General features: G+C 39.7%; 1 protein-coding gene across 1 annotated transcript in view; it reads left to right on the forward strand.

Annotated features, from left to right (window-relative positions):
* The first annotated feature begins 1,830 nt into the window (after positions 1-1,830).
* The window catches only part of LOC140244219 (diacylglycerol kinase delta-like), a 94,311-nt gene continuing 72,924 nt past the window's right edge, over positions 1,831-23,217 (forward strand). Inside the window, exons 1-2 of the mRNA XM_072323855.1 lie at positions 1,831-1,879; positions 2,492-2,596. Coding sequence (XP_072179956.1) covers positions 2,543-2,596 — 54 coding nt within the window. The 5' untranslated portion in view covers positions 1,831-1,879; positions 2,492-2,542. The remainder of the gene's footprint in view (positions 1,880-2,491; positions 2,597-23,217) is intronic.

Below are 23,217 nucleotides of genomic sequence, written 5' to 3' on the forward strand. Positions count from 1 at the left end.
TTTTTAATTGCCTGCTCGTTTTTGTGCAGCACAACTGAAGTAAAATTTTAATCAGAATTTCCAGTACCTCCATTAGGATGAGAATACACATGTTCCGTACAGTGCTTTTAACAAAAAGAAAAAGGAGTATGAATCCAAAGGAACCAGCACAATGACAGTTTTCACTTCAAAGTTGACTACTGATTTAAGGGAACAGCAAGATTCTCAGATAAAAGTGTCCATTTCTTGTTGTAATCATCACTACCTTCCTCCCTTCCTATGATGCATTGCAAACTAATAACTTTCTACCAGTGACAACAGGAAATGGATTTGTCATGCAGAAACCCCACCGGTGATTACAATATTTTTGTCATGAGGGATTGATTTCAGATAGTTATAGACATTTTTATTTTGATATAAATCAGCCATCACCAATGTTGCCATATTCTGCAGCAAGCTGTAAGGTTTCCTTCCGCAGTGTGTGGACAAGTAATGGCAGCCATAGATTTTTCCAAACCTAGATGAGAGAAAAGTAATGAACTGTTCTTCATCTTCGTTGATTCTCCCATTTGGCTGATACCATACAGTGTTAAAGTTTTATTGTGTGCCTGGAGGAACGATGTAAATGCAAGCAATTCGAGCAAGGTGTGCCCGGAAGAACGACGTGAATGCACATGGGGCTTGTGTTATAGTTACAGGCTTCGCATGCGATGGAGGGGGGTGTTCCCCCTCCCACAGTAGGGAGAATTTTTGAAAATCTGTGTGTGAAAATGGCGTTTTCCTGCATCTAAAACACCACTATTTTTGGTATAGAGGCCATTGCCATAAATAGAAAAAAATAAAATTACAAGTTTAAAAAAAAAAGATGAAAAAAAAATGGTCCGCGGATTTTTTTTTTTTTTTTTTTTTTTTTTTTTGGGGGGGGGGGTTGCAACCCCCCCAACCACCCCCCTCTAGATCCGCTTCTGACCTTCCTTGAATCACATGCATTCTTGTCATTCTTCCGGGCACAGAGCATTTTGTTTCTCACTGCCCCGAAAATGGAATTCATTGTTCAGAAATAAAAGTAAGACATCCTTAAGAGGGTGTGTCTGTGTTTGTGTATCACTGCATTCTTTTAATGTTGCAGAAGTGTTCTGCATATCTCTGAATGCATTCTGAGTCAGTGTGTGTGAATGTGTTTTAAATCCATTGTATGTATGGGTAGATGTGTTATGCAAATGTCTGTGAATACATTCAGTGCACTTGAATGCCAGTTGCATGTCTGAATGCATTTGTACAATAGTTCTGAGAAATTTGTTGTATGACTGATAAAGCACCAATGAATGCACTTTGTATGAATTTGTTATAGGCTTATGAGTAGATTCTTTTACTGTTTTACTGTGAACCAATGCATTTTGGTCTGGGAATGTATTTTTATGTCTTTACAGATGAGTGTATTCATCTGTAGTGGATGCATTTTAGCCTTTTGAATGTATTGTAGGTCTATAAATGTATTCTTTATACAGGTATCTGTGAATGCCTTTTTTTGGTTAGAGAATGCATTCATGGTGTGTTCATAATACATTTGATGTCTTACTTTTGGTGATGTTGAATACAAGGCAAAATACTTGCTTCAAGCATTTGTGTCTCACTGAATTTCATGCATATGACTTCATTCTACAATATAGGCTAAAGAATGCATTTCTGACACCTTTAATACAGTCTGTTATATATAGATGTAAAAAAGAAGCTCATTAGGCCAGCAATCTTTGTTTTTCTGCTTCATTTCCTTTATTACTGTCATAATCATATTCATGTCTCCTTTCTCACATTGCAGTCTGAAATATTTGAAGAGGTTGACTTAACCGATGTAAGCGTCGCTGAGAACAGTACCAAAAATGTCAACAATAGTTTCAGGGTAAGTTTTGGAAAATGTTTACTCTCTTCTCTTTTATCCTTGTCTCCCCTACCCTCCCCTCTTTGCCAAATTAGGCTATTCTTCAATTGATTTGAGGTTCCTTTTCACATGTCATGTTCACATAAAGATGTAGAGATTTTAAGTTCTTGAGTTATATAACCTTTTTCTTTTAGAACAGATTGCATTTTAGTTTTCTGCAGCTCACCTGAAAATGGATATCTTGTTTAGATAGCCTGTGCATGTAAGATAATAATACAACACCACCCATTTGTTCAGTTGAATATGACAGGATTTGATTAGAGTAGTCATATTGTAATCAGAGTTCTTTTCTACGCTTGACTTTTGTATCCTAGGAGATCAAGGTATTTTTCAAGAGATTGGATTAGGTTTGTGTGCTCTGCACACAGTAGATGGTTCGTGTTCTTCATATAAAAAAGTGCAAATGTAAAGAGTATCCTTACTGACAATAATCCCCATGTTCTTAAAGAACTCTGCAATCTACATAAAAGAAAAGAAAAGAAAATCTGGCAGCGGGATTATGGGTGTCATTGGCCAGAGATGCTGGTCGTCATGGGTAACCGCATCCACGCATCATCTCTCCCTTCGTTCTAGGTCATCACACCATTCCGCACTCTCATCCTATGTGCCTACAGTCGTAAGGAGATGGAGGACTGGATCAGTGCACTCCGCTCTACCTCAAACAGGGATTTCTACGAGGTCAGAATCTAACCCCAACCCCTAATCACCATCCCCCTTCCCCCGCCCACGATCCCACGTGCTTTTTCATCCTTATGCTAGCATTAACTTTTAAACATTAATTACCTAAGAGGTCAGAATCTCCCATCGCCCCCACACTATTCTCTCCAGTTAACCCTTCTTCATCACTTTCTCTTGTAAGTTTTGTCTCAAACACCTTTTTATGAGTGTAGAATCACCCTCACCCCTCCTTTCTCCCTATTTCCCTGTCCCTTCACTCTTTGAAAAACTCTTTATATGCAACAGTGTAACCCCTCCCCCTCCATGTGTGTCACATCATTCTGAGACTACAAGTCATGAACACTTTTTGAAAGCATTCTGATTTTCAAAGCCATCAAACTTTTTGGAGAAGAGTTCATGCTGGAAATGCGGTGCAGCAAATTTGTGGAGAGAATTGCAACTTTTATTTGCTGCCAATTCTTTGACAAGCCTAGGGCTGTGACACTTGCAAAGTGCTGTGGCATATTGCGACTTATGGATTAGCTTATGCGTGGTTGTGCGTTTGAACAAAATATGCAAAGTTGGCGAGCCGTGGACTGAGTCCGACGTGTGAAGATGACATGCAAAGAGTTAAGTTAGCTTTGTCTGAGGCAGGGAATTCTACATGTTTAGAATAGCCTCTCACCTCACCTCCTCCCACCTTAACCTTATTTTGTGGCACCCAACTCTGTTTCAAACAGAGTTCGTTTTCACACGTATAAAAAAATGCAATCATAATGCTGAATTTCAAGCACAACTGGAATTACAATTCCTGTTATCGTCCATTCACACAACTGAGGATGGCTTCGTGGATTTCTGTCAATCACTATTGAAAAGTAACCCGTACTTTGACTGCAATGCAAGCATTTGAGGAGTGCAGTTTTTCTGCAGCAAGCAGTTGAGAGGTCACTGTACGCCCCGCCCCCAAAACACGATTTTGAAGGTCAATCCATTCCCAAGACTGCTTGTTCCGTAATTCTGGCGGATGATGATTGGAAAACATCTCATGCAGACTGTCATTTGCAGCACGATTGGAATTTGGATTCAAATCACCCTCCGCGATTCCAGTTTGCATTCACACGGCAAGAATACTGTCATTTGAATCACGATTCTGGTGATGCATCATTACAAGCGTGCGTGTTTCAAATCAAGCACACTCGGTACGTGTGAAAACGAGGAGAGATTTCCACAAGGTCAGATTCTCCCATCACCTTCCCCCTTCCCAATCTCCTTCAATCCCCCCTTTATGTTTGACCATCAAGCAGGCTGAGGCGGAGTGAAAAACAAGATAATCACACCATCTGTCTTCTCGCAAAGCCACATCATCCATATATTCTTGGTGTATGCTTCTTCCCTATCTATCTTTTTACCACAAAGCAGGGATATTTTTCTTTTTTTTTTTTTTTTTTTGGTAGATGATGGGAGTACCAATTTAAGGTGAAAAAGGCAATGGCATGTCTTAGAATCTGATTGTGTTAATCTGTTTGTCTCCAAGAGTCCAATACATCTTCTTTGAAGCTTGTATTGACTGTAAGTAGGCAGCATTTATTATTTGCAGTAAATGACAATCATGGTGAAGCCTAAAAGATAGATGAATGATGTGTAAGCTGAGGTAGGTATTTATTGAGAGGATTTAACACAATTTTCCCCTCAACAGAGATGGCAGTGTATAAAATCCATGCATATTTGATATGTTGAACAGAATCAAGGAAAAGTGCGTTTTGTTGCCAGATGTTTTCTAAAGGGGATGGCTTCAAATATTTTTTTTTTCTAAGTTTGCTCTCTCTCTATTAGTGGTAAAAAAAGATGAAACAAACCGTGTTTTGACTCAAATACTACAAGTTTAACAAATGAAGAACAGGATGAAATATCTGGCTTCTTGATTTACCCCATGTTTGAGCAATAATTCTACTTGTGTTTTTTTTCCTTCTCCAATAACTGGGAACAGTCATTGCCTTTGATACTACCCAACCCAGTTTTGTTTTCAACAACATCGAAAAAAAAAAGAAAGAAAAGAAGCAGTTACCCTTTCTTCATTACTGGATAGAATGCTGATACTGGCTCTCAGCTGCCCCTCTCATTAACATACAAATGAGATTTTGTGGATTTGAGGTCAAGTTTTTGCTTACCACTAGGTTTTGTCTTTCTATCTTTCTTTCTTTCTTTTTCTTTTTTTTTTCTTTTTTTTTTTTTGCATGCAGAGGTAAAAGCTACTGATGCGTAATTCTGGTGTGAAGTCACGTACCAAACTGTGAATTGTCTCTGATTAAACACCTCTCCATCCATCAGCACTGCTAGATTAATGTACAAAAGGAAAAAAAATGGTTTCTTCTGGAAATTTGAGTAGTGTATGTTTGCACAAGATCTCCACAGAAATAGCTGCACTTCATTTGAGAATGCTTTCTATCAGATTTCAGTTTGCAGTGCATTCTTTGTTTCTTCTTCTTCTATGTCTCAAATTGCCACAAGGACTTGCATCAATACTACATGTAGTAGAACACATTTCTGAAAGTTTGAGGAAAATCAGGCAAACCGTTCAAAAATTGTACATTTTTAAAGTTCCTGTGAAGTCAGTGCTGGATGAGAAGACTACTACAGTGTATGATGTCACATATGTAGAACGATAGATAAGAAAAGTATAAACTATAGTACATGGACTATAGGTTTTCTAAAGATGATTTAAACAAGAAAAAAAAAAGAGTTAAAGCTGCTACACAAACTTTTTGAAATTAATGAAGTAGCATTTGCTCTGTCTGTCCAACAAAGAAAAAACGTAGGTATGATTGATTATCAAATGTATTTGATGCTTGCCCAAATGTATTGTAGACTTGCCTTACTGTATTAGTACTTGCCCCAGCTCTTTTTGATAGCCCAAAATGTCTTTCATACTTGCCCACAAATATCATGTATATTATACTTGCCCATATGTATTATACACTTGCCAAAATGTATTAGATTCTTGCCCCAAATCTGCCATCTGTGCAGACAAAAGATGTCTGAGAGACAGACGTGTACAGACTACAAGTTTGTGGGGAGAGGATATACTGATAGAACATACATTGTATATTCTCCACATGGTGTGGGAGACCAAATTATTGTGTCCACGAAAAGTGTTAAAGTAATACATACTGGAGTGGTCTCTCTCTCTCTCTCTCCGTCCCGACTTCCTCTCTCCTTCTCTCCCCCCCCCCCCCTTTTTCTCGCTTCCTATTAAAGTGGAATTCTTAATGTTGAGTACCAAAAGGACATTGACCTTCGATGGTTAGGATGAGTGCAAGGTACCACAAGAACAGGAGCAGCCAAAGAATGGCGCAAACTCGACATCTTCATTAGATCAGGGTATGTTTCATAAAGCTGTTCTTGTAAGTTACAAACGATTTAAGAACGACTGGCGATCAGTTCTTGTGCTGAATTATGGAAATTCTGATAAGTTTAGCACATCAGAACTGATCAACAGTCGTTCTTAAGTCATTCGTAACTTTAAGAACAGGTTTATGAAATACCCCCCCCCCCTTGCTGGCATTACTCTCCATGTCCAAGAAACTCCTCAAAAGCACATCCATTTTTTCAGCTATAGTGTTTACTTCTTGAAATATATGCTATAATCATATTCTATGTTCTTGAAATAGTATGAATTTAGCTACTAGATGTGGCATATCTCTGAATACGTATATGCAATCTAGGTCTTAAAAGCAACATAAAGTATTCTTTTGAGAGATGCATTGTGCATTTTCTTTGAAAAATGTTAACCAACCTCATCTTGGATACTCTTTTGATGGAAACAGTTCAAATTATATTGAACCAGTGGGTTTCCTAGGAGCCCATTTTTCGTATAGGGGACATCAATGACTAAAATTTCTTATGGCATCTTTATCCCTCAGTCACATTAAGTGTGTGGCTGATTTTCCTTTGTCATAACAAAAAAAGAAGGCAGGGGTTTGGCCATACCCCCCTCCCCTTCCCTCCCCCACCCCCACCCCCATCTTTCTGTATGGCTATGTACTTGTGAGTCTACCTGTTTTTGTAACTACTTACATGTACCATGTATGTGACTGATGGTGAATACTCGCTCCTGCCATGGCAATAGAGTGCAAAGAAGTGAGATTCAAGCCTTTAGATTTCTCATACTGCATCAATTTACACCTCTGCCATTCATTTCTCACTCTATAATACTCCATCGCTTCTACAGCGAGAGAGTAAAAAACAACCCTTCTGATTTTTGTTTTCTGAAAAATGCCATATTTTTAGGTACGGTGGTCAGTGTTGTCGAGGGAGGATATTGTATTGTACTTGACATACAGATCCTACAGCATATATTTGTTATGGTCAGAGCGCTCCTGAAAATAGATGTTAAGTGTGCATTTACATCTGATTGTTGTTTCCACTAGCAATCAGTACCTGCCTTCCCCACCCCTCCTTCCCCCCATGCCAATGATCTTGATTATGTTGGCATTGTTTGAGTAAAAGGTCAGTCTTTACATCTGACTCACTGAGGGTTTTTTGTTTGTTTGTTTTGTGTTTTTATTGATGTCTCCTGGTCTGCTGTTGTCAGGACGATGTTTGCTAAACGCTTCATGGTTTCCAGCATGGATTCTGCTCCTTATTATCTGCTTGTCACAGAATTTGAGGTGTACAGATAGTATATGTCTGTCTTTACAACCTTTCGAATTATATTGCTGATGATGCTTGTCACTCATGCCGTCCAACTTGGAAGTTGAATCAGTGATCCTAATGCTAGGGATAATTAAAGCAGGGAGCTGTTCTATAAAAAGTACCTGTACACATAGTGTGTTTTTGAATTGAGATAATCCTGTTGAGTAAACATCTGTCATGAAAATCAACAGGAAGGCCATCTGTTCATCTGTATTCTGCCTTCCAGAAAAAAAAAAAACTACAGCAGGGCCAATGATCCACATGTTGCTATTCATGAAGAAACAACAAAAACAGAAATTTGAGCGTGTTTTTAGGTAAAAGCAGCTGAATGTGTGAATGAGTTAACGTCTCTGTCTTTACCCGAGTGCCGAGTGGCGTCTTGGGTCTTCACAGGTGCCAAGCGAGAGATGGCACCCCCTTTCCAGTACCCTTCGCACAGATTCCATTACTTGACGTCAACGTGAAACTTTGACTCGCGTAACATTGTCCTTTCCCTCACTGGAAAGCTTTCTGGAATTCTGTGATTTTTTGTTCTTTTTCTCCCATTTTCTTTTTTTTTTTCTTAAAGTGGTGGAGATGCACTCAATTAAGATTAATACCCGACCAGAAATAGAAGTGGAGGATGACGAGTGGTAACAGATCTAAAGTGGGTCATCCCAGCGGGCCACGTTGAGCATCATCCATTTATCTCTTCTCTCTCTCTCTCTCTCTTTTTTTCTTTTTGACAAGAGTGTTGCGTCAAAGATACGATGGAATAAACCTCAATTTTGTGGACTTGTTGAGCGAGGGCTCTCGTTCAGAATGTGGACATCCAATCTGGAAGATGATGACTGGAATGGCATAAACACATCAAAGCAGTCAGTGACAAAGTCACTAGGGATGGTTCCCATCGCAGGCTCTGAGCTGCTTTGTCTTGGAGAAGGAACAAGAGGATACTTCAAGCAGTCCGAGAAAATGAAGGAGAGGTCAAATAGAATCTGTATTCCTCAGTACTGTTCTTCAAGAAGAAGATGCAAGGTGCAAGATATAATGATTGAATGCAATGTGGCAGAGGGGGAGAATGTGATGTATTAAAGGTGCAATGTGTCAATCCCATGAACACTGTTGAGAAGTGAGAATATATCGTGAGGTGCAAAGTTTGATGACATCACAAGGCTGTGATTTAAAGACATAATTTACAATTTGCAGATGAAACCAAAAACAGCATTAGTGCTTCAAAATAGTTCTAGAATGTGAGTTGGGGATAGAAACAACCAATATAAAAATTTGAACCAGTATAATTGATTTTAAGTATTGTTAAATATACAAAATGTGAACAATAGTTATTATAAAAAGGTTTCCAGACTAAATTGTCTATAGTTATAGTTTAATGAGAAAAATAGTGATATCTCCGTGTATTTTAGGTTTTATTGCAAAAATGTTTTATGGTAGGATGTTTTGTGGTACAACAGACCAACACATATATGCATGAAATGTAATATCTTGAACATTTTTAAAATCACTATTCCCAAAGTGCTTCCAAAGGTAAACAGGACCTTTAAGGTGCAAGAGTTATTGTATCCATCCGGTGAATACTATGGGGAGGGGGGGGGGGGGAACAAGAACTTTAAGTGAGGTGCAAAGGTTAATGGTATCACAAGAACATGAATTAAGGTGCAAAAGCTAATAGTATCAATCCTGGGAACAATGGGGGGGGGGGGGTAAATCCAATGATGATGATGATGATGATGATGATGATGATGATGATGATGATGATGATGAAAAGCATTTATATAGCACCATTTGTCTGCAGAAACATTCAAAGGCACCCAGCTCCCACAATGTGTCACACATCATTCACAAAGTTGCTGGAAAAGATAGGTCTTCAGTTCAGATTTGAAGGTATTGAGGCTGTTGCAATTCTGAAGCGGGGCTGGTAGAGAGTTCCACAGATGTGGCGCAACAGAAGAAAAGGCTCTATCCCCATACATTTTTAGGCAGGTATTGGGAACATTGAACACCATTGGAAGGGGGGGGGGGAACCAAGAACATGATATAAGATTGATGGTATCAGAACATAATGTATGGTGTGAGAGCTAACTGTATTAATCTTATTAATAGCATGGGGGAGGGCAACAAGAGCATGCAGTATAGCACAAGGATTAATCAGTTGCTGATCCGGGGGGGGGGGGGGGGGGGCACACCTGGCGTGTGCCTCCTTTAATTCTTATAAAGACTCCTCCCCTTTACGGAATTCCTGGATCTGCCCCTGTTAATGACATCGATCCTATGAACAACATCGGTGGGGGGGGGGTAAGATCTTGAGGTGCAAGGGTTGCTGGTATCACAAGAGCATAAAGTTAAGTGCAAGGTTTAACGATATCGATCTTATAAACAATATTTGGGGTGAGGACATGACGTGAGGTGCAAAGGTTAATGGTGCAATCACATGAATGTGATGTACGGCACAGGAGTTAACATTATCAATTCTATGGATAACATGGGGATGGGGGTTAGAGCATGAGGTGCGAGGATTACTGGTATCACGAGAATTTGATGTTAAGTGCAAGTGTTAATGGGATCAATCATATGAACACCATGGAGGGGGGCAAGAACATCATTAAGGTTCAAGGTTCGATGATATCACAAAAACATGATGTAAGATGCAAGAGCTAATGGAATCGATCCTATGAACAGCATGGGGGAAGTAAGGACGTGATGTAAGGTAAAGGGGTTAATGGTAATGAATGCTGTGAATAGCCTGGTTGGGGGGGGGGGGGAGCAAAAGAACATGCTGTGAGATACGAGTTCATAGTATCACAAGAACGTGGTGTAATGTCTGTTGAATGGAAAGTCATTTTCACCCATTTAGCTCGAGTGGCTGGCTCAGGTGCAGTGTCAACAGAATGCTCACGAGTACGGAAGGATGTTGGTTCTCGAGATGAAGTGTTGGAAATGGGGTAAGGGGCGCAGGGAGGGGGGACGATCTTATAGGAGGAGGATCACCAACAGGGTATGAAATGAAAATTGTCAAAACATTTCAGTTGGTACAACCCTGTATGTATAGACTTTTGGGGCTGTGTTGAGTAAAGGCATTCATGCTCATTTGGTCTTTTTGCATTGGTAACCTTAAACTGTGGATTTCTTCTGCTTTTCCTTAACCTTCTTATTTTTCTTCAGTTTCCTTGTCACTCCTTTCACTTCTCACTGCTATCGTTCTCATGCTCCACATCCCTTCCTGCCCCTATTTTGATAGCAGTTCTCTGTCATATTATTGTTGCTGTTTTTATTCATCCTTCTGCTTCTCTGCCTCTTTTAGGTTGCACACGATATCATCGTTCTGATGAACACCAGTGTTTGGCGTGACTATGAGAGTGGGTGTTGTTCGTGGAATTGGAGATGATGTTGACATCACTGTAATGATTCTGTTGAATCCAAGGTATTTAAGGGATGAAGGCCTTCGATAGGTACGAGTTTGACGTGATTGCTGTTCGGGGGGGGGGGGGGGGGGGGAACGAGGTTGGAAAAGAGCGTCTTATAGGAGCGAAAGAAAGTGGGAACTGTTGCGTGAAATGGAGAAGGCGTTGGCGCTTAAAGGGATTGTACAGTTTTGGTTGAGATCTAATTTCAGGTTTCTAACATTTTTTGGTGAGATAATGAGAAACCTCTTATGAAATATGAAAGAGCATTTAATTCTATGAGGAATTCAACATTTATTTGATGAAAATTGGTTTTGAAATGGCTGAGATATCCAAAAAGAGCGATTCTAATAAAGTGTGGGACCCACACTTAATTACGATCGCTTTGTTTTACTTTGTTTTTGGATGTGTCAGTCATTCCAAACCCGATTTTCATCAAATAACCTTTGAATTCCTCTAAAAATGGTATGCTCTGTACTATATCATAATTGTTTTCTTGGTATCTCGCAAAAAGTTAAAAGCCCAATTCTCATCTCCACCAATACTGTACCATCCCTTTAAGCAGGGAATTCAATGGAAAAAGCACTCAGACTCACTTATCGCAGGCAACAGGGGATGTATTTGATGTGAAAATTATCACAGATGCCCCAGTGGAGGTTGTTATGATGGTTTAGTTCAATAATACAGTGTAATTACATATCCAACTATGATATCCAGCTATAATATTGGTTTGTGTCGAAATTAAAAGGACAGGGAAAGAGAGAAAGGGAGAGAGAATGGGAGAGGATGAGAGAGAAGAGTAAGGGAAGGGAGTGGGCGGACACAGAATAACACGTCAGGACAGCTATGGTGTTCAAAACTGGCAAATAGAAAAGGAGTGAATTAATGAACACCCTTACATCAAGGCCTCAATTCTTCCTCTTTGTTACTCGGAAATCATTGCAAAGTTCCTTTCCACACTCGTTACCGGGGGGGGGGGGGGGGGTGGTGGCCAAAAAAGAAAAAAAAAATGCAGATGATAGAGAGAAAAACCTGCAAAGTGATCATCATCTCCTACCACCCTCCCCCCCCCCCCACCACCCCACCCAAATTGTTAAAGCCACTTTTCATGCAATCTGGACACAGCAGGCAGTCAGTAACAATCTCTCATAGGTTGACATGTTTTTACTCCAAACTCTCTTGCCACTCTAAAGGACGGAGATGCGAGTAGAGGTTATAAAATTGTCCTTTTGTGGGGAGTGTTTGCTGAGAAAGTTGGGAAAGCACATCAAATTTGTTGACCGTTGCACAGACTTGAAATTTGTCTGCTTCTCAAAGAAAGAGATAGCAAGAGAGATTAAAGAGAGTAGAAAAAAAAAAATTCGTACCAGACAGATCTATAGACCAACAGATAAACAGAGCTCTTGATAGACAGGCTAAAGACTCCGTAGTCAGAGAAGTTAGCAGCTGAGTATTAGCAAACATTTCTCCCTCTGCGTGGAAGCTAGCAAGAGAAAAATCTCAGTGAATCCTGATTTCTGTGGTAGTTTTTTTTTTTTTCCAACCTGCTTTACCGCTCATGTGGCTGTGCTTTCCCAAAATTTTCTAAACCAAGACACTTTGTATGAGAGAAAGAGAGCAGAACAAGCCTGGTTCCAGGGGGTAAACTAGGCCACCTGAAGCACGGGGCCCCTTAAGGATGTTTCAAAAAGAGATATATATATATAGGAGGGAGAGATAGGCAATGAGGGAAACATATTAAGTGAGAGAGAGAGATATATAATGTGAGAGAGTGAGAAATATATGGAGAGAGGGAGGGGGAGATGTAGATAGAGAAAGAGTAGGACAGAATTAGAGATGATTAGAAACAAATGCAGGAGAAGAAGAAGAGAGGAGAGAGGGAATGAAACACACGAGACAGAGAGAAGCAGACAAGAGAAAGAGGAGATTGATGCCGGTGAGGATGAGAGAGAGAAAAAAAAAGAAGAAGCAGAGATAGAGTAGGACACCGAGAAAGAGACAAATACCGAGAGATCAGACATGAAAGAAACAGAATAAGAGAGATAGTGAGATAGTGTGAGATAGAGACACACACACACACACACACACACACCGAAAAAGTCTGTTAGAAAAAGATACATCACGAAATAGAGCGAAAGTCAGGAGCGGGACAGGGGGTTATTTGTTGAGGAAAGTGTTTGCCGAGGGTCCAGGAGAATGATGAAAGTTGTCGGGACAAACACGGTGGAAGTGGACGGTTGAAATAGAATCAGAACCAGGATATAGAGGCAGAATTGAAGGGGAAGGGGTTGGGGGGGGGGGGGAAGAAAGAAAGGAGATGGTGAAAGGAGGGAATGCACTTTTCTCTACTCCGAGATGGGTGCTCGGTGATATGCGTGCCTGGTGCTTGAACCCTGGGAGGCAAACTGACCAGAAGACGTGTTCTCACAAGGAAGTATCGCAACATGTACTCAAATGCCGCAACATTTCAAATGCCGACGTTTGAGCGTGCCGTTCAGACTCCGTCGACAATCTGAACAGTCGCGGATATCATAAGATATCTTGCCACCGCAATGCATGTGCATGTACTCAGCCTGATATTCTAGGGGCGATGTAATATTGGCTATGATAAAACAACAGGTGTCGTAGCTACAGATGTAGCTAGCTGCACATTTTGTCTGGGTCTGTTTGAATTGAGAGGAATCCAACAGGGAATTCATGTTTCAAATCAAATATGGCAAACTCCATATATTTTGTATTTTTTGCCTCATTTTTTTACCCCTAACCGGCTACATTGTACATGCATAAATATCAGATCATCGTCTACAGCTTAGCTTACACTCGGTCCTCGCACTTACGACCGTCATGGTGATGACGCTTTTTCCGTTTGTGCACCCCCCCCCCCTTCTCCAGAACGTCCTTCCTACTCATATTCAGTACTCCACCTCTATTGACATTTTCAAGAAGAAACTCAAGACCTGTTCATTTGAAGAACACTATTGATGATTGTGTGATTTCAGGATAATTTGAACTCATAGTCGATTTTTATACTGTATACGCCATATATTTGATAAGTTTATTTTTATTTTTATTTTTTTATTTTTTTTTATATTTTTTTTCGAATCAGGACTGGAGAATATTTCAAGCCTCAACAATTTTGTTCTTCTTTTTCCAGTAAAAATCATTTGACATTTCCAAAGAGCAAATGAGTGTTTACACACACACCCACACTCACACACACATGTGTGTACACCCCTCCCCACCCCCACACACATGCATGCAAAGATGACATATCTTCTAAATTAATTAATATATCATCTATTCCATTTGATAATGTTCACGTTGGTCATTTTCCAGGCCGCTCAAGTTTCCAGACATTCAATACCTGAGTTTTGCTGAGCTCAACAGAAAGTTTTATTATTTTTCCTCTTTTTTTTTTTGAAAGTGAAGATAGTAATGAGATATTCATATAATATATTCAAACTTTTCATAGTGGTAAACAGATAATTTTTCAAGCCTTTTCATCGAAAAGTGAAATAAATATAGACAGACATCAATACATAGACAGATGTGCCTGGAGGCCCTTCACCAAACGCAGTTGATTTCAAGGTTGTTGTATGTATGTGTGTATGTGTGTGTGTGTGTGTGTGTGTGTGTGTGTGTGTGTGTGCGTGTGTTGTTATATAGTTTTTGTTTTCATGTGGTTTAAACTGCAAATTGCTTGTGGGAAGGCAATGATACTGGTAGGAATGAAAAACCACTTCTCTTTTTGTTCAACCTGATACCACGTTGTAAACCTTCTGCACACTGAAATTGGATATTCCAAGCATGTATGAATTCTGTGGAGAATGTAAGAGTATCTCGATTCTAGACATTTTCAGGTAATATCATACATTCCCAGTCTTGGATGCTTTACTTTACAGCGGTCTCATGAAGTGGTGTGGGTTTTTTTTTTCTCCCAAGATTGTGACTTCTCTATGGGGGGAAAAAGTTATCTAAAGAAAAATTAATTGTTGTTCATATGGGCATTGACGAAAGTAGTGATGTAAGAGTTTCCTGTTATATTCAATTTTCAAACTCACAGCTGGATGCACTCTGTTGTCTTATGAAATCTTCCACGCTGCTGGTACTGACATGTCAATTTCATCCATTTCATGGTAATAGTTATCCATCGTGGGGAGTGAGTTTGTGGTGAATGTCTTCTAACTGTGTTGATTGTAATAATTGTTTGTGATTAAAATGGCTCTCACTGTGAGGAAAAATGACTTTTTGTTGTTGGCTGCTAGGTGTACAGTATGATTATCTCTTATTTAGTCATGGTAGACCATTCCAATTAACTGCAACCATAGAGCCAGCATTTCTGGAAATGTACACCGTATACAACGTACATCATCCCATCCCCTCAAAAATAGTAATGAATGCTAACACTAGCTGTTATCTCTTCAATTTTGCCAAGACAAAGTGTTATGCAACAATGTTTGTTTGAGACCTTTGACAGGAGATGACTGGTACAAGAATGCTGTTAAGTAAAAAAGGAATACAATTTAAAGGCATAATCTACCATTTGCAGATGAAATAAAAACCCAGCATTAGTGCTTTAAAATAGTTCTAAAATGTGAGTAAGGGATAGAAACAGCCACTGCAAAAATTTGAATCCGTATAATGATGTTAAGTATTGTTAAATAAACAATATGTGAGCAATAGCCATAATAAAACATGTTTCCAGACTAAACTGTCTACAGTTATGGTTTATTGAGAAAAATACTGATATCTCCTTATGTTATAGGCTTTATTGTGAAGAAAAAAGATTATACAGTAGGATGTTTTGTGATACAACAGACCTACATGTGTATGCATCAAATTTGATATCTTGAATATTTTTGAAATCACTGCTCCCAACAGTAAACAGGGCCAGTCCATTAAAATGTCATCAGCTTTGCCAAGACAAAATGTTATGCAGCATCAAATTCATTGGAGACGTTTGACAGGAGATGGCTGGTACAAGAATGCTGTTAAAACAGGCAAGAAGGGAATAAATATATTGAACTTTAATAGCTTGCTCTTGTATCTGCTTCTGCTGCAGTTCATATGTACATGTATACACTGTACAGACATACATGTACATGTGCCTGTTATTGTACCAGGAGTTGTGTGTTTTATTAATGAGCCAGGGAGTGTGTGAAACCAGTTGTATGGAATGTAATTTCATAATATCAGTGTCAAAAAGTCTTGGTGACTCAGAACAGGTTCCAAAAAGTGTTTCGGAAGTGAGATAACAGTCAAGAAATTTCTGTGGTGTGAATAATGATAATAATGATAATATTAATAATGATGATAATGATGATGATGATGATGATAATAATAATAATAATGATAATAATATTAATGATGATGATGAAAATAATGATAGCAACAACAATAATGATAATGCCAATAATGATAATGATAATGATAATGATAATAATCATGATAATAATGATAATGATGATAATGATAATGATAATAATATCCTCCTGTTACGCATGAAATGAAGTGTGCTGTATTGAGTTCACAAACCCTTCTGTTTGCCATTCAGTGAAGAGTGAAACATGTGGATAATGTTAAACTATCCAACTCTGCAAGTGCCTTTTGCTCAGATATCAAGAACTTCTTCACTCAAGAGGCTGTAGCTGATAGGTAAAGTCGTCTCGACGAAGTGCGGCGGTTCGTATCTCAGCCTCGCAATGCGATATCGCCCAAATTAGACTGGCTGCTGCGAACACGAGATGCTCCCTCTCTCTATCACCTCCTTCAAGAGATGACTGATTTCTCAATCTCGGGCGTTGGACTGAACGCACCAGTTCTCATGCAGCGGGTCACTGACCGAGCAAATAAAAAGATGAGAAAAAGGGTGGGGGGGGGGGGGGATGCACAACAAGCCGTGGTTTTCTGTGACGTGTTAAGTCGTTTCAAATCGCTATCGTCCAACGGTCTCTCACCCCACATATACCCAGTAGTCTGGGAGTGGGAGTGGGAATGTGAGTGTGTGTGTGTGTGTGTGTGTGTGTGTGTGTGTGTGTGTGAAAGAGAGAGAGAGATATTGAGTTCAATTTTATGTGAACTTGTACACACTGTAGTCATATGATACAGACGACTGTACTTCCGGACATTTTTCTTTACCCTTTTAGACTCTTTTCGCAGCATTTTTCTGGAGAACTATCATTTCTCGTCCAAAAACCTAGTAATGTTTCTCACCAAAATAGTTATTAAAAACTCGAGACAAAAAGGATTCCATGCAAAGAATTGTCCTCAGAACTACATTTCAAATTGCCCCAGTCTTTCATTCTGAGTTCTGAATCAAGTAACTTACATGAATTCATTCAGCACGCCCATTGTCCAGAGGGATATAATTTACCATTTACACATGTAACAATAACCCATCTTTAGTGCTTTTAATTTATTCTAAAATGTGAGTTAGGGATACAAACAACCAATGTAAAAATGTTAATCAGTGTAATTAATGTTAGGTATTGTTAAATATACAAAATGTGAACAATTGCTATAATAAAAATGTTTCTAGACTGAATCATCTGCAGTTATGGTTTATTGAGAAAAACAGTGATATCTCTTATATTTTAGGCTATATTGCAAAAATTTCATATGGTAGGATGTTTTGTGATAGAACTGACCTACAACACTGTACACATAAATGCATGTAATATGATAACTCACACACTTTTTGCATTGATCACTGCTTCCAGTGGTAAACAATACCTTTAAATCACATTCCATGTGGAGAAAGTTGCCATCTCTTGGGAGGATGGTGGGGGTGGGGTGGGGTGGAGGATTCGGAGGCACGTTTGGTTCCATGTGGAGGATGAGAGTCCAAATTTAGAGTTGAAGTACATGTACATGCTGGGGGAAGTGTTTGCGGTACTCATTTACAATCCCCGCGGAATACATTAAGAGCGGGATCTTGTGGTTTGCCTCGGATGCCAAGCTTCTCAGATTAATGTGCTGTCATGAAAGGATTTACTCCACTTACTCTCAGGAGAGCACGCTCCTTGATTTTTCCTGCTTTCTCTAGTAAATCTGCACGTACATGTGGAAATTATCTTTATTTCACCTTTTCATTCAGTGCGGTATATGCTAATCAAATTTGTAAGCTGAGTATGTATATTTCATAAGCCTCTGGGATATTTTATTTGTTTCACTTTATACAGGAAGTGCAGTCTGTACTAATTCTTTGTATTATCGCAGTGATTATGCCATCTATACTGTCGTTTTGTCCCTTTCCCACAATTTTATTACAGCTGAATTTCTCAACTTGTAAGTTATCAGTTTACAGGGAAAACTTATTGTTGTTTCTGTCCCTATTAAAAAAAAAGAAAAAAAAAAAACATAGACAACATTCTCAGTGCCTGAAATAGTAAGAGTAAATGGCTCACTGAAGCGTTGATACTCTTTGGAAAAAAAAAAAAAAACAACCCAAACACAATGCATGAGTAAATGTAGAGATTCAGTGTACAAGGTATCTAAATCAGCATTTCATGTCATGTATTGTTTTGCAGCAAATATTATTTTAGATATGCATGTGCTGTGGATAAGTTGACATTGCTTTAAATATACAAGAATGGCATTGTGTCGATATTTCCATGCTAGCCCCTACCTTGAGTGGCACCCTGCTTGAATGGAGCGGAAGTGGGTCACATGACCGCAATCCTGAGGGCCCGTGAGCCATTACAATGACCCTGATCTCCGGATTGTCGGGCCAAAAATAGAGGTGTCTTCGTAGTGAATGGGCGAGCGATAGCCTATAGCTATACCTCTCCGTGTGTGAGGGAGTGCTGATGGGCTGTACTCGGAAGTGATACCCCATGGGGGCAGAATCGAGTGATATTCCAGTTGCTGATTTGAGTGGAAGTTCATTAGAGATATTTCTTCCCATTCATATCTCTCTGTTCTTCTATCTCCTTCTGCTTCTAAAGTTCTCAATGTCTTTCTTCCTCTTCCTGTCGTTGTTGTTTTAAAGAAAGAAAGAAGAGAGAGAGAAAAAAAATGGGGCCTTTCTATCTCTTGGTAATCTCTAGATAATACAGTATTTCATATTATAATGTACATGTATCTACACATGATATTGTGGGCTGAGAACCAGAAGGGCATTATAGCAATTTTGAGGATATTGAGTTAAGCAAATGAGTTGAGCAAATTAGTTAAATAGTTGGTATTGAAACTGTTTAAAACATGGGAAAGTTGATAGATGCAGCCTTAGATGAACAAACTTCTGTCCTACAATGTTTGATCACATCAGCATGAGGAGAGACTAATTTGTTGGGATGGGGTGGGGGGGGGTGGGGGTGGAGGGGGGGGGGAGAGATACAAAATGACAATGAAGCAAAGTGATCAATGTGTCTGGCTAAGGACGCATGTTTGTCCAGCTAATGCTTGCTATTTTAAAGTGGTTGAAGTAAATGCAGAATGGACGATGATAAGAACAAATTAACGAGAGCATTTAACTCCGCAGCTCATCTTGTCACTCAAATATAATTACACAAGCTCATCTTGGTCTCTTGTTATCATGTAAAACACAAATTAGGAATACATCATTCTGAAGAATCACATGTGTATGATATAATCAAACATAAAACTTGTATTCAAGTGGTTTTACAGGCCTGCACCCATTATCAATTCTTAAAAAAAAAAAGCACACACACACACACAAACACACATACAAAACTTATCATAAGTGTGTAACATCAATGAGCTATAATTGATAGAAGTTGAAATTGAGATTTGAATTGCTCCTTTAAATTGCAAGTAAGCCCACTTGTGTGTAGAATCAGGTAGCTGCCAAAAAAAAAAAATAAAAAAAATTGTCACACACACACACGCCAAAAAAAAAATGTATTGGGGGAATTACACTTTAACCATGACAGAAAATAAGCATGCACTCTAATGCAGGATGTGATCAGGAAAGTGTGTGTGGGAGTGGTGAAGTAGTCGACCTGTGGAAAGCCAAACGAGGCTGGTATTGTGAGAATCATGCCGTACCCGCCTCCTTGATAGTAGCAGAGTGGTCACATGACCTCCTCATTGAGAAGGCCTGACTGGAGAGTGTCGTCATCAGAACGTCACATGCCGGTTCGTTATCTCTGCTGCTCTCTCTCCCCCTCCATCCCCCCCCCCTTCTCCATGTGCCCTCTCTCTCTCTCTCCTCAGCTGTCTTTACGGCGCTTCGAAAGCCATACGTACGCCGTCGAGGAGCGGGAGTTGATAAAAGCAGCATGCTTAGCGGCGGAGTTGTCAGTGTTTCTGACAGTCGATAGCTCTGCGTATCACTGCTAGAGGAGAAAATTCAGAGGACAGCTAATTTCCCTATCTGTCTGTGGAAGAGGTGAATGTTGTGTGTGGGTTCTTTCCCCTCAGTTGAGGTGACTCAGGAGCAGGAGAAATATTTTTTGGGGGGGGATTGTGCGTGAAAATTGTCTCCTGTTTACATGCAGATTGATTTCTCATTCTTCAATACGTCCTTTAGGATTCTACCAGTATCACTGCAAGTGGCGGATTTTCCCTTACACCTTTGGAAAATTTTCCCTTCCTTTTTCAGCTATCCTACTTCTTTTTCTAGTCTTGCCTGGGGAAATAAGAATTCTCTTTTGACTTGTGACTGGCAAGTATCTTTTTTTTTCTCTCTCTCTTTATGTTGAACTTCGCAAAGTCTTTACTTCCTGAAAGGGCAGATGGAAGTAAATAGTCACAGTGCATCTTTTTTCTCCGTAAGCTGTGAAAGTACAAGTTATCAAGGATTTTTAGCGGAGATCTGATATTTGGCTATACTGCACTGGATCTTTGTCTGGCTTAAGAACGCTGAGCTGCAATACAGTGAGGGCTGTGGATATAAGCACAAGTGCGAGAGCTGATCCCAGTGGAAAACACTAATTTCTGTCCGAGATTTAGGGCTTTTCCGTATAGCTCAGAGGGAAGGGGATTTTTGGGTGGCAGATATATTATTGAGGGGCTGCAGGCCATATGACAATTTGAAGTTCCTGGATACGCGGAGAGCGAACAATAACCACTCGTAGTACCAGCATATGTTGCTTCACATTTCAATCTCGGGATTGTGTTTTGGAGACTTTCAATGGATTACCGGTAGTACGTTTCAGCTGCACGCAGCTTCTCCGCCAGGGGATTCGGAGGGGCAGAAAACGCTGATTAGGGATCGCAGCTTCCTGTTGTGTCCGAGCAAGAAGAAAACAACTGGAATTGAAAGCAGAGGACATATGGGGCAATCTTCATTTGTGCTTACATTGTTAAGTCTCTTTTGTTTTGGTACATGTGTGTGATTTATCCAGCCAGGAATAGCAAGCAGCATAGTTCAGTGCCAGTACCGACTCGAGCATGGGTATAAAAGTCGTGTCTCGCCAGTAATTTACCATTGGATTCTCTCCCATTCGCATCAATCTATTCCTCTCCTTCACAAAATTTGGAGGAGTGTTGCGGTGATAGATTGGCGACAATTGGAGATGCAAAGTTGACCCAATTCAGCTGGTCCAGGGAGAGAAAAGAGAGCGTGCGGCTCATTTGAGGAACTGAAGGTCGTGCGTCTTTCCAACGACGAGTAACAACGCAGTGGCTGCTCAGGCTTTGGAGCAGATTTCTGCATTTAGATTTGATTGCAAAATTCATGGCAGTACGTCGAAAGGAATGCGTGATCCCCAGTCACGCCGTCTGGCATTGATCGAATCGGTAGAAATATCATATTAATATTAGTTGGAAGAAGGAGTGCACGTAGCCAGGCTATCTAGCCGGCGCAGTCTGCCGACGTGCCACTCGGCTGGTATGAATTTGCCTCGATTCCTAATTGGATCAGACTCGGTTGAAGACGCAGAGAATAGGTGGACTGACTGGCAGCATTCGAGCACTGTGGCTTTTGTCTCCGTCGTATAAACAGCTGGTATGCCATTGACTTTCAGCGAGAGTGTGTGGAGGCTGGCCGACACATTTGAAATGGACATTGCAGCCGCTGTTTTGCCAGCCTCCTAGTCAAAGGGAGAAATACTTCAAATTCCACTGGGTGTACATCACATTTATCAGCGCCGCTTGGAGGATCCTCAATCAAACTTTGAGAGTGATGCACTGTCGCATTGACCCTGCCCGACCTCAGGAATTGTAAAGTCTTCAGTGAATGTCGGAGGGCTACAACTTTTACATATATTTAGAAATATATGTATATTTTCTTTTCTTTATTTTTTCCGAAACTGCTGTGACTGTAAACAAGGAGCTCTTTCAATATGAATGAAATCAGCACAGAAAATATGTCCAGTGAAAGCAGCATCGACATGGTAAGATATTTCCTTGTCATATTTTGTGTCTCCCTTGTAGTTGCTTTTTCCCTCCCATTTTTTCTCTTCATTTTCATCATCTGGTATCTCTCTCCTTCTGTGCTTCATCCTCCTCCTCCTCCTCCTTCTTCCCCTTTAAACAACTTCTTTTCACTTTTTGCTATTATATCCTTACCTAGTATCTCTTAAAGGCCTTAATTTACCATTTGCAGATGAAACAAAAACCCAATATTAATGCTTCAAAATAGTTCTAAAATGTGAGTTAGGGCTAGAAACAACCACTGTAAAAAATTGAATCCGTATAATCAATGTTAAGTGTTGTTAAATACACAAAATGTGAACAATAGTTATAATAAAAATGTTTCCGGATTAAACCGTCTACAGTTACGGTTTATTGAAAAAAACACTGATATCTCCTCATATTATAGGCTTTATTGCAAAAATTGTATATGGTAGGATGTTTTGTGATACAACAGACCCACACATGTGCATCAAATGTGATATCTTGAAAATTTTTGAAATCAGCACTCCCAAAGGTAAACTGGACCTTTAACTCCTATTCCTCTGAAGTCTCATTGATGTCATTTTCAGTTCCATTGGCTTTTTAAAAATTTCTGTATTAGACGAACAAAAAACTCAGTGCTAGTGGCATTACTATTCAGACCCTGGATGAACATTGTTCAAAGTTTGGTTGTGTTGCGACAGAATGCATCATTGCACAAAATACATCTGTGGACAAGCTCCGATGTGTACTCATCTCTGTAAACCAGGGAATCAGAGCAGTGTGATACTTATTTCGGCTTTTTTCAATATGATTCTGGAGTGGGTTTTTTTTTTTATTTACTGGTTTATTTGCTCATCGCCTTACACTTTGCTGGTTCTCCTTTCCTTGAACAAAATATTTCAAAGTGAAGAGATATGTGTGTTATAAACATTGAATATACAGCATTGTATTCATCCACAATCATTGACTAAAACCAGGTCAGTATTTGCATAGTGTATGGATTCATTGTATCCATACAAATGTAGCTCTAATAGCAATCAATATATTGAGGACAGCAAGATCTTTTTTTTTTCTTTCTGAAGCAGCTCTAAGATTTTGATAACGACTCCACTCCGCCTACGTGGATCCACAAACACAAAGCAGGAGAACTTGATGGTAAGAACGATTCAGGGGTTGTGTTCACATTCGGTCAACAAACCGTGTAGATCACTGAGCGAGTGTGACCGATATGAGGTTTGAGAAGAACAA

The sequence above is a fragment of the Diadema setosum genome, chromosome 21 (assembly GCF_964275005.1).
Source record: "Diadema setosum chromosome 21, eeDiaSeto1, whole genome shotgun sequence".
In the NCBI taxonomy this organism is placed as follows: Eukaryota; Metazoa; Echinodermata; class Echinoidea; order Diadematoida; family Diadematidae; genus Diadema; species Diadema setosum.